General features: G+C 43.3%; 1 protein-coding gene and 1 pseudogene across 3 annotated transcripts in view; one reads left to right on the top strand and one right to left on the bottom strand.

Moving 5' to 3' along the window:
• The window catches only part of LOC140411087 (tumor necrosis factor alpha-induced protein 3-like), a 112073-nt gene extending 101336 nt beyond the window's left edge, over nucleotides 1-10737 (top strand). For all 3 annotated transcript variants that reach the window (XM_072500133.1, XM_072500116.1, XM_072500125.1), the window contains exons 8-9: nucleotides 967-1208; nucleotides 5694-10737. In XM_072500133.1, the coding sequence (XP_072356234.1) occupies nucleotides 967-1208; nucleotides 5694-5978 (527 nt within the window). In that variant the 3' untranslated portion in view covers nucleotides 5979-10737. The remainder of the gene's footprint in view (nucleotides 1-966; nucleotides 1209-5693) is intronic.
• On the bottom strand, nucleotides 6124-6263 carry LOC140430924 (U2 spliceosomal RNA; annotated as a pseudogene).
• Nucleotides 10738-12979: the final 2242 nt, after the last annotated feature.

Here is a 12979-nt window from a genome sequence, read left to right as displayed (position 1 = left end):
AATATCCCCAAATCTTCTCTCCCCTTCCACATCCGGAAGCAGCAGTCGCTCCAGCAGGGTGTATCCTGGCAACCTAGGGAACCCCTCCAGACCTTTGGCCAAAGTCCCTAACTTGCAGATACCTGAACTCACTACCCCTCGACAGCTCTACCCTCTCCCTTAGCTCCTCCAGACTGGCGAACCCTTCCTCCAAATACAGATCCCTCACCTTGACCAGCCCCACCTCCCTCCACCTCCTGTATACACTATCCATTCCCCCCGGCTCAAACCCATGATTCTCGCACAGCGGCGTTAGCACCGACATTCCTTCCACCCTAAAATGCCTCCTCAGCTGATTCCATATCTTCACCATGGACTGCACCACTGGGCTCCCTGAATACCTACTCAGAGCTATTGGCAATGCTGCCATCACCATAGCTCTCAAACTAGACCCCTTACAAGATTCCTCCTCCATCCTAACCCACTCTACCCCCTTCTCCTTCCCACCACCGCCGCACCTTGACCACATTCGCCGCCCAATAATAATGAAGCAAGTTCGTCAACGCCAACCCCCCCTGCTGCCTCTGCCTCTGTAGCAGGGTCCTCCCCACCCTCGGCACCTTCCCCGTCCATACAAAGTCCGAAATAATCGTGTCCACTTTCCAAAAAAAGGCCTTTGGTATAAAGATTGGGAGAGCCTGAAAGACGTTAGACATATTTCTAATTGACAAGGGGGCCAAAGGATATAGGGGAGAGACAGAAAAGAACAATTAAGGCTAGAATCAGGTCAGCCATGATCCTACCAAATGGTGAACCAGGCTTGAGGATTTAATAGTCTACACATGTGATTACATTTTGCATAGGGACACTGATTTAATAAAATACATGCATTATATTAATTAGTGGAAATTTCTGTGATCTTGCTGAACTATTTTGTGGGGTTAGTATGATTGATGGTGAGACTTATTCTAATATTGTTTTTCTTAGGAGCATCCTCTGAGCAAGATCCAAACAGACAGCAGAGTAAGGAGCCTCCCCCTTCACCTGGGGACCTGGCTCAGATTTCATCCCATCTTAAAAACATGTCTGTTTGTTGTAAACACGAATGTAGCATGCTCGCCAATCCTGTGTACAACGGATATTGCGAAAAATGCTATGTTGATGTACAGAGGAAACACTTTCAAAGGCTCGAAATGGTCAGCGACATTCCGACAGAACAACATGCTTGGGTAAGTTGTTTTTTTTCAATTGAAGAAAGTGATGGGGCAGGTGAGGGGAGACAGCCTTATGTGATTTAAAGAGTATATCAAAATTGTAACGCGCACTGTGGTTGGCATTTTCCGGTACCCTTGCAGCGGGCTTTCCGGCGGCAGCCCGCTATTAGCCGCCAACAGGACCTGAAGGTCAATGGCCATTTCATAGAAACATAGAAAAGATAGAAATAAGAGCAGCAGGAGGCCATTCGGTTCTTCAAGCCTGCTCCGCCACTCATTATGACCAAGGCTGATCATACAACTCAATAACCTAATCCCGCCTTCTCCCCATGTCCTTTGATCCCTTCGCCCCAAGTGTTATATCTAACTGCTTCTTGAAAACATGCAATGTTTTGGATTCAAGTACTTCCTGTGGTAATGAATTCAGCAGGCTCATCACTCTCTGGGTGAAGAAATTTCTCCTCATCTCAGTCCAAAATGGTCTACCCCATATCCTCAGACTGTGCCCCCCTGGTTCTGGACACACTCACCATCAGGAACATCCTTCCTGCATCTACCCTGTCCAATCCTGTTCAAATTTTATAGGTTTCTGTGAGATCCCCCCTCATTCTTCTGAACTCCAGCGAATACAACCCTAACTGATTCAATCTTTCCTCATATGTCAGTCCCGCCATTACAGGAATCAGTCCGGTAAACCTTCCCTGCACTCCCTCGAGAGCAAGAACATCCTTCCTCAGATAAGAAGACCAAAACTGCACACACTATTCCAGGAGTGGCCTCACCAAGGCCCTGTATAATTGCAACAAGTCATCCCTGCTCCTGAACATAAACCATTTGGAGGAAAATGTAGCCGGTCTGATTAGTAAATTCGCGGATGTAGCAAACTTACTAATCAGACTGGCTACATTTTCCTCCAAATTAGTAAGTTCGCGGATGACACCAAGATTGATGGAGTGGCAGATAGTGTTGAGGACTGTCAGAAGATACAGCAGGACATAGATAGGTTGGAGCTTGTTCAGAGAAATGGCAAATGATGTTTAATCCAGACAAATGTGAGATAATACATTTTGGTAGGTCTAACATAGAGGGGAAATAAACCGTAATTGGCAAAACTCTTAGGAATATAGAAAGTCAGAGAGATCTGGGCATGCAGGTCCACAGATCTTTGAAGGTGGCAACACAAGTGGACAAGGTAGTCAAGAAAGCATACGGAATGCTTGCCTTCATTGAGTATGCATTGAGTATAAAACCTGGCAAGTCATGCTACAGTTCGACAGAACCTTGGTAATGCCGCACTTGGAATATTGCCTATACTCATGGCCCCACACTACCAGAAGGATGTGGAGGCATTGGAGAGGGTGCAGAGGAGGTTTACTGAGATGTTGCCTGGTCTGAGGGTGTTAGCTATGCGGAGTGGCTGAATAGACTCGGACTGTTTTCATTAGAAAGATGGAGGTTGAGGGGTGACCTGGTAGAGGCCTACAAGATTATGAGGGACATGGATAGAGTGGATGGGCTAGCGCTCTTTCCCAGGATGGAGGGTCAGTCACCAGGGAGCATAGGTTAAAGGTCCGTGGGGCAAAGTTTAGAGGAGATCATAGAATTTATATAGCAGGAGGCTATTTGGCGCATCGAGTCTGCACCGGCTCTAGGAAAGAGACCCCTACTTAAGCCCACACCTCCACCCTACCCTACCCCATAATCCAGTAACCCCACTTAACCTTTTTGGACACTAAGGGCAATTTAACATGGCCAATCCACCTAACCTGCACATCTTTGGACTGAGAGGGGAAACCGGCGCACCTGGAGGAAACCCACGCAGACACGGGGAGAACGTGCAGACTCCGCACAGACAGTGACCCAAGCCGGGAATCGAACCTCGGATCCTGGAGCTGTGAAGCAGCTGTGCTCACCACTATGCTATCGTGCTGCCCATGTATGAGGCAGGTTTTTTATGCAGAGTGAGTGCCTGGAACACGTTGCCAGGAGAGGTTGTGGAAGCAGATACATTAACGGTGTTCAAAAGGCATCTTGACAAACACATGGATAGGATGGGTATAGAGGGACATGGCACAAATGCTTAGGGTTTTGGCAAAGGTTGGTATCATGACCGGTACAGGCTTGGAGGGCCGAAGGGCCTGTTTATGTTCAGTTTTGTTCTTTGTTCTTTGAACTCGAAACCTCTCGCTATGAAGGCCAACGTATCATTTTCCTTCTTTACCACGTGCTGCACCTGCATGCTTACCTTCAGTGACTGGTGTACAAGGACACACAGGTCTCATTGCACATTCCCCTCTCCTAATTTATGGCCATTCAGATAACAGTCTGCCTTCTCATTTTTGCTACTAAACTGGATAACCTCGCATTTCTCCAAATTATACCGCACCTGCCATTCATTTTCCCACTCACTCAACTTGTCTAAATCACACTGAAGGACCTCTGAATCCTCCTCACAGCTCACCCTTCCACCCAGCTTTGTGTCATCTGCAAATTTGGTGATATTACATTTAATTCCCTCATCTAACTCATTCATATATATTGTGAATAGCTGGGGTCCTAGCATCGATCACTGTGGTACCCCACTAATCACTGGCTGTTAATTTGAAAAAGACCTATTCCTACTAATTGTTTCCTTTTTAAAAAAAATTAGAGTACCCAATTCATTTCTTTTCCAATTAAGGGGCAATTTTAGCATGGCCAATTCACCTACTCTGCACATCTTCGGGTTGTGGGGGCGAAGCCCAAGCAAACATGGGGAGAATGTGCAAACTCCATATGGACAGTGACCCAGAGCCGGGATCGAACCTGGGACCTTGGCACCCTGAGGCAGCAATGCTAACCACCACGCCACTGTGCTGCCTTTACTCTTTGTTTCCTGACTGCCAACCAGTTTTCTATCCATCTCAATATATTACCCCTAATCACATGGGCTTTAATTTTATGCACTAATCTCTTATGCGGGATTTTGTCAAAAGCCTTCTGAAAGTCCAAATATGCCACATCCACTGGCTCCCCTCATCATCGTTACAAGTTACATCTTTAAAGAATTCCAGTAGATTTGTCAAGCATGATTTCCCCTTCATAAATCCATGCTGACTCTGTCTGATCCTGTCACTATTTTCTAAGTACTCTGCTATACAATCTTTGACAATGGGGCAGCACGGTAGCACAAGTGGCTAGCACTGTGGCCTCACAGCACCAGGGTCTCAGGTTCAATTCCCCGCTGGGCCATTGTCTGTGCGCAGTCTGCACGTTCTCCCCGTGTCTGCATGGGTTTCCTCTGGGTGCTCCGGTTTCCTCCCACAGTCCAAAGACGTGCAGGTTAGGTGGATTGGCCATGCTAAATTGCTCTAGTGTCCAATAAAAAGGTTAGGAGGGGTTATTGGGTTACGGGGATAGGGTGGAAGTGAGGGCTTAAGTGGGTCGGTACAGACTCAATGGGCCGAATGGCTTCAATCTGCACTGTATGTTCTATGTTTATCTTCTAATGGATTCTAGAATTTTCCCCACTACAACATCAAGGTTACTGATCTATAATTCCTTACTTTCTCGCTACCTCCCTTTTTAAATAGTGAAGTTACAATAACTTCCCTCCAATCTGCAAGAACTGTTACAGAGTCTATAGAATCCTGGAAGATGACCACCAATGCATCCACTATTTCTAGAGTCACTTCCTTATGTACTCTGGGATGCAGATTGGCCCTGGGGATTTATCAGCCTTCAAAGGTTAGGTGGGCTTTCGGGGTTACTGGGTTACGGGAATAGGGTGGAGATGTGGGCTTAAGTGGTGTGCTCTTTCAAAGGGCCGGTACAGACACGATGAGCAGAATGGCCTCCTTCTGCACTGTAAATTCTATAAATCCCATCAATTTCCCCAACACCATTTCATTAATAATATTAATGTCCTTAAGTTACCCCCCTCTCATTAAACAGAGAGAAACAGAGTTAACATTTCAGATCAATAGCTGATGAAAAGTTAACTCTGTTTACAGATGCTGCCTGGACACCACGATTCTTATGTCAGAAATGACATGGTTTCAATCTATTCTTCCAACTTGCAAATACGTTTAGAAAATTAAATCAATGTCTAACCAGATCAAGTAATCATTCTCATTTCCTACAGTAGGATCATAATGTAGAGTACAATTGATTCATTTTGTTAGATTGTATGAGGAAAGTCAATAAGAAACAAAGGGGACAATCCTGCAGGGGGTTCAGGAGCAGAGAAACCTGGGTGCATTTTCTTTTCACAGGAGGGTAAATATAAACAACAATATAAGATAGTTTGTGCAAGACATCAAAATGCTATGGAATTGTGCAGCAAAATCCTGTTGTGGCTAAAATAAGAACGAAGACAGTCAGAGGAGAAAAAGAAAAGCTTTACCACTAAACTTTATGCTGGATTACAGTCTGTGGAAACGAAGGAGTGAACCACTGTATGTGCAAAACCATCCATTGACCTTTACCTGGCGATGGCTGAATAAAATGTTGTCCTTTCAGAGTCCTGTGATGCGGAGATGCCCCAATTCTAACCCATCCAATGATCCGAAGTTACCTGAAAGAACCACGAGTGAACACATTGGGTGGGAGACTGTCAGAAGCAGAAACAACAGCAGTGGGCATTTGCAGTCTTCACATATTCTCACTTCATCATCATCAGATCAACGCAATGCAGAACCAAAGAGAATTCTTTGCAGAACACACGACTGTAAGCACTTTGGAAATGAAAAATGTGATGGATATTGTAATGCATGTTTTACCACCTCACAGATGTTCGGGAAATAGATATATTTGGGCTACAGCCCATATCTTTCTCTCCTCATCATTTAGTTATTTGCTACCAATTGTACCCTATTGCCATCCAGTGTTATCGCTGTTAATCCTCACCAGCAAAAGACCAAACTGCTTCCCATAAAACAGGAGCAGAAGATGGATTTTCATCATATTCTGAAGGTTAGATGAATGATGATAGGAAATCTGTTCACCATCTTTTAAACTTCCAAATCTCCTTCATTTTTTGAATAGGTAATCATACTACACTTGATCTTAGCCAAAAGGCCGAGAAGCGATTTAAATAGGTAATCATTACATTGGATTGGAGTGGATTGGTTTATTGTCACGTGTATCGGGGTACAGTGAAAAATATTGTTCTGCATGCAGCTCAAACACATTAGTGGTTAACAGCAAAACAGAGGGTTATGTGATACCGTGTTGGCCCTGTAAATCATAACATTAATGCAATCCATTTCTTCCCTCTGGTTACCAGAGGGAACAATAACACTCGAGCTTAGCTCCCTCTCTGGTTTTTGCTGCCTCACACCCTGTGAGAAATCATCTCACCTCAGGCAGTCGTTTCCTGGCAACATCACATCAGTAAGGATCTCACTGGGATGATAACTCATTGACATAGTCTCTGACCAATGCCAGAAATGCTCCTCACCACAATTCCATGCATCTTTGTGCTGTGGTGGGTTAACAATAAGGATGTAATGCTTCCCCTATCTAAAAAGGAGAACATTGTTTGCAAGTGTAGTGCTTGTTTCACCACCTCACAGGCAATTATAGGCACAAATTTCCAGTTGAATAAAATAAATAGAGAATCGTTATTTTTAAAATTGATAAGTGACTCAATTCAGGTTGGCAATGTTTCAGAAATTAAATCCATGCAGTCTGAGGATTTTCACAGTAACTTCATTGCAGTGTTAATGTAAGCCTACTTGTGACACGAATAGTAAAGATTATTCTAAAACAAGAATTAAGTTGAAAATGTAATTTTGAATTGATGGATGGAGTCAGCAGCCTGTACTTCTTCCCCATAGCTGATGACTATAACGTGAGGTTGATCCACAAATGTCAGTTCTCCACCTGCGCTCATAGTATAAAATATCCACTGTGTCCATGTGAATTTTCCAGTTTCCCACATAAGCAACTGTATGACCTCAGAAGTGTAGCCCCAACTATTGATGATCTATATGAATGACTTGAAGGGACTGAGTGTCCTGTCGCCAAATTTTCTGACGATTCAAAGATAGGCAGCGGCTTGTGAAAAAGGGCAGAAAAGGTCTGCGAGGGAATACAGATTGGGTGAAAATTTGTCAGCTGCAGTGCACCGTGGGAAAAGCTGAGGTTGTCCGCTTCAGTGGAAACAGAGAGAAACAGAACATTAATTAAATGGCAAGAGATTGCACAATGCTGCAGTGCAGAGGGATCTGGGTGTCCTTGTACGTGAATCAGAAAACATTAGCATGCAGGTACAGCATGAGATTAGGAATGCAAATGGAAGGGTAATGGAATATAAAAGTAGGGGAAATGTTGCCGAACTGTACAGGCCGGTGGTCAGACCACCCCTCGAATACTGTGTACAGTTTTGGCATCCTGACTTCATTGGAAGCATTTCAAATCCTGGAATGAAGGGTTTGCCTTTTAAGAAAAGATTGAGCAGGTTGGGCGTATAATCATTGGAGTTAGTAGAATGAGAGCTGAAAATATTCTGAGAGGCAGACTGGTTGCTCGGAGGATGTTTCTGCATGTGGGGAATCTGGGATGCAGGGGTGCAGTTTAAAAATAAGGGGTGAGATTCTCTGATGCGCCGCACCAGTTTTCTTTGCACCGTGCCCCTGCCAGTAGCGGGATTCGCCAACCCGTCAGCCTGCCAATGGGGTTTCCCATTGTGGGCTACCTCAGCCGTCGGAAAATCCCCGGGTGCGGGTGCGTTGCTTCCGCAACGGAGAATCCCGACAGTGGAGAATCCAGCCCCAGGTGTTTCCCAATTAAGAGGGTGGGGAGGAGAAATTTCTTCTATGGGTCACTAATTTTTGGAATTTATTACCCCAGAGAGTAGTGCTTGCTGGCCCAGTGAATATATTCATGACTGAGTCAGACAGATATTTGACCAACAAATGATTCAAAGGTTATTGGAGATGGATGGGAAAGTGGAGTTAAAATTGTCATGTGAGAGCACCTTTAAGAAATGAATGTTTATAAATGGGTGTGTATATAAATATCTGTAGTGAGAGTACCTTTAAGAAATGGGTGTTTATAAATGGGTGTGTATATAAATATCTGTAGTGAGAGTACCTTTAAGAAATGGGTTTTTATTCCTGCAGTGATGTCAGAGAGTGGGTGGAGCTGGGCTGTCTGTCGGCTTTTTACTTTTGCTTTAGGCTGTTTGCTGCAGGGTGTGTTTTAGTTTCGTTTTCAGAGCTGGATAGCTGCAGTCACAACCAGAAAGTGTATTAGAGTCTCTCTCTCTAATCTAAAGACTGTAAATCGATCCTGGTGATTTAAAACTAATAACAGTAGTGACTTTAACTTGATGTGCTTCTGGTAAATGGTATTTTAAGTCTTATGGATGTTAAAAGGAAAGCTTAAAGGATTACTTAGTGTTGTATTCTTTGGGTGTTGTATTGAATTAATAGTTGCTAAGCTGTTCACTGTTTGTTTTAAAAAGGTTAACTTGAGTTCATAGAATAAACATTTTTGCTTTAAAAAATACTTTTCCATTTCTGCTGTACTACACCTGTAGAGTGGGCTGCGTGCTCCCCGTACCACAATCTAGTAAAGTTGTGGGTCAGGTGAACTCCATGATACACTTTGGGGTTCTCTAAACCCTGGTCCATACCAAGTCACAATCGGATCAGCCATGATCTTATTGAACGGTAAAGCAGGTCTGAGGGGCCAAATGGCTTCCTCCTGCTCCCATTTCCTGTTCTTATGAGATGGCTAATTTGTTTTGACTGGTGAACAGTTTTGAGCTATAGGCCTGTACTATTAAAAAATTGAGTTGGAATTAGCAAAACCCCATTGAGCAATCAGAATGACAACCTTCTGTCCAATCAGTTTATGGATTAGATTTAAATCCAGGTTTCCATGGGAAGTTTACCATGACCTAGTTGTCACTTTATAGGGACTGTGGAAAAGTGTTATATTTAACCAAAGTAGTCAAAAATATACTTGGTTATATTATGTATAGATTATATGTAGGTTATATTATGTATACATTTTTTGATTAGTTCTTCATTTTTTTTTCGCTTTCTATAGATACTTGAGCAGGGAATAATTTACAATCCTTCAACCTTCCATGCATTTCCGTAAAACATTGGCTCAATGAAAGAACGCTATTTCTATAGAGAAAGTTTTACAGAAAATCATTTCAGTATTTGATAACCTGCAGGTCAGGAGCTAAATAATCACCATTATTTGCTTGATCTTTCTGTAACAGGTTTCCACCTGTTATTTAAGATCCATTGACCTTCACAGTGAATGTCTTTATACCTCATAGAAATATCTTCTTATCATTATCAAGTTCATATTTTTAAAAAATGATACAAGGAAAAATAAAATGTATCTATTTGATGATTTCCAAGACACAAGCTACTTCACACCAAGCAGTCTTCAAATTGGAGTGTTTCCACCTTCATACTTTTACACAAGATATTTATTCACTTGTTAGATGATCGGACTGCAATCCAATAATTTCCTTTCTCCTCTACATGGCAACAAGCAGAAAAAGAAAGACTAGCAATGGAGCACATCCTTAATAGTCCACAGTGGCCATCATTCACCACTCAATGAAGCTTTGATTCATTGCCCCATTAGTGAAAATGCATCCAAGTTTCAATACAGTGGAGGAAAATGTATACATTCCATCATTCTTTAAAAGACAAAACGTTAAATTATGATGTGCATCACTGCATGTTTTGCTGTTTGAATTATTAAAATCATGTTCAAATCAAACAGGTGACAACATCAATATGAATAAGGAGCCAAAAGGAAATAGATTTTCTTTTGACAGGGGGTCTGTGTGATCTATGCTAATTCCTATCTATATATTCTATATAAAGTTCCTGAGATACTGTTTTTAATATTTTCATTGAATATGTTTGTTTAATGAAGTTAAATTGTAATATAATTATTTTCTGCGTCATGTAACCAGGTTAATGATCAATGCAATGGACCTAGGTTATGGAACTTATGGATTTTTCAGCGTCATATATAAATACTCAACAGTCAAAGCACAACCACAGCCTACATCATTATAGTCTGCAAATACACTTCATTCTTTGGTTTCAGTTCCCCTAATGACTCAGTTAGTAAAGGGACTGCCCAGTGTGGAACTGACCCATTGACAAAAAGCAGTGGGAAACCCCAAACTCAATACTAATATAGCTGATCTTAGTCATGGTTCACACAGTGGACCCCAGTACTTTTCTGCTGAGAGAGAATGTATGATAATTGGAGCGCATTCTGGGGAAGGTGGGACCTGTACAAGCAGGACGGGTTGCATCTGAACCAGAGGGGCACCAATATCCTGGGAGGGAGGTTTGCTAGTACTCTTCGGGAGGGTTTAAACTAATTTGGCAGGGGAATGGGAACCGGATTTGTAGTCCAGCAACTAAGGTAGCCGATATTCAGGACGCCAAAGCATGTAATGAGGCAGTGGGGAAGGGAACACTGACAAAGGAGAGTATTTGCAGGCACGGAGATGGGTTGAAGTGTGTATACTTCAACGCAAGAAGCATCAGGAATAAGGTGGGTGAACTTAAGGCATGGATCGGTACTTGGGACTACGATGTGGTGGCCATCACGGAAACTTGGATAGAAGAGGGGCAGAAATGGTTGTTGGAGGTCCCTGGTTATAGATGTTTCAATAAGATTAGGGAGGGTGGTAAAAGAGGTGGGGGGGTGGCATTATTAATTAGAGATAGTATAACAGCTGCAGAAAGGCAGTTCGAGGAGTATCACCCTATTGAGGTAGTATGGGTTGAAGTCAGAAATAGGAAAGGAGCAGTCACCTTGTTAGGAGTTTTCTATAGGCCCCCAATAGTAGCAGAGATGTGGAGGAACAGATTGGGAAACAGGTTTTGGAAAGGTGCAGAAGTCATAGGGTAGTAGTCATGGGCGACTTTAACTTCCCAAATATTGAGTGGAAACTCTTTAGATCAAATAGTTTGGATGGGGTGGTGTTTGTGCAGTGTGTCCAGGAAGCTTTTCTAACACAGTATGTAGATTGTCCAACCAGAGGAGGGGCAATATTGGATTTAGTACTGGGTAATGAACCAGGGCAAGTGATAGATTTGTTAGTGGGGGAGCATTTTGGAGATAGTGACCACAATTCTGTGACTTTCACTTTAGTAATGGAGAGGGATAGGTACGTGCAACAGGGCAAGGTTTACAATTGGGGCAAGGGTAAATACGATGTTGTCAGACAAGAATTGAAGTGCATAAGTTGGGAACATAGGCTGGCAGGGAAGGACACAAGTGAAATGTGGAACTTGTTCAAGGAACAGGTGCTACGTGTCCTTGATATGTATGTCCCTGTCAGGCAGGGAAGAGATGGTCGAGTGAGGGAACCATGGTTGACAAGAGAGGTTGAATGTCTTGTTAAGAGGAAAAAGGAGACTTATGTAAGGCTGAGGAAACAAGGTTCAGACAGGGCATTGGAGGGATACAAGATAGCCAGGAGGGAACTGAAGAAAGTGATTAGGAAAGCTAAGAGAGGGCATGAACAATCTTTGGCGGGTAGGATCAAGGAAAACCCCAAGGCCTTTTACACATATGTGAGAAATATGAGAATGACTAGAGCGAGGGTAGGTCCGATCAAGGACAGTAGCGGGAGATTGTGTATTGAGTCTGAAGAGATAGGCGAGGTCTTGAATGAGTACTTTTCTTCTGTATTTACAAATGAGAGGGGCGATATTGTTGGAGAGGACAGTGTGAAACAGATTGGTAAGCTCGAGGAAATACTTGTTAGGAAGGAAGATGTGTTGGGCATTTTGAAAAACTTGAGGATAGACAAGTCCCCCGGGCCTGACGGGATATATCCAAGGATTCTATGGGAAGCAAGAGATGAAATTGCAGAGCCGTTGGCAATTATCTTTTCGTCCTCACTGTCAACAGGGGTGGTACCAGGGGATTGGAGAGTGGCGAATGTCGTGCCCCTGTTCAAAAAAGGAACTAGGGATAACCCTGGGAATTACAGGCCAGTTAGTCTTACTTCGGTGGTAGGCAAAGTAATGGAAAGGGTACTGAAGGATAGGATTTCTGAGCATCTGGAAAGACACTGCTTGATTAGGGATAGTCAGCACGGATTTGTGAGGGGTAGGTCTTGCCTTACAAATCTTATTGAATTCTTTGAGGAGGTGACCAAGCATGTGGATGAAGGTAAAGCAGTGGATGTAGTGTACATGGATTTTAGTAAGGCATTTGATAAAGTTCCCCATGGTAGGCTTCTGCACAAAGTAAGGAGGCATGGGATAGTGGGAAATTTGGCCAGTTGGATAACGAACTGGCTAACCGATAGAAGTCAGAGAGTGGTGGTGGATGGCAAATATTCAGCCTGGATCCCAGTTACCAGTGGTGTACCGCAGGGATCAGTTCTGGGTCCTCTGCTGTTTGTGATTTTCATTAATGACTTGGATGAGGGAGTTGAAGGGTGGGTCAGTAAATTTGCAGACGATACGAAGATTGGTGGAGTTGTGGATAGTAAGGAGGGCTGTTGTCGGCTGCAAAGAGACATAGATAGGATGCAGAGCTGGGCTGAGAAGTGGCAGATGGAGTTTAACCCTGAAAAGTGTGAGGTTGTCCATTTTGGAAGGACAAATATGAATGCGGAATACAGGGTTAACGGTAGAGTTCTTGGCATTGTGGAGGAGCAGAGAGACCTTGGGGTCTATGTTCATACATCTTTGAAAGTTGCCACTCAAGTGGATAGAGCTGTGAAGAATGCCTATGGTGTGCTCGCGTTCATTAACAGAGGGATTGAATTTAAGAGCCGTGAGGTGATG

Source organism: Scyliorhinus torazame, chromosome 1 (assembly GCF_047496885.1).
Source record: "Scyliorhinus torazame isolate Kashiwa2021f chromosome 1, sScyTor2.1, whole genome shotgun sequence".
NCBI lineage: Eukaryota > Metazoa > Chordata > Chondrichthyes > Carcharhiniformes > Scyliorhinidae > Scyliorhinus > Scyliorhinus torazame.
This window is presented reverse-complemented; position numbering and strand designations above follow the sequence as displayed.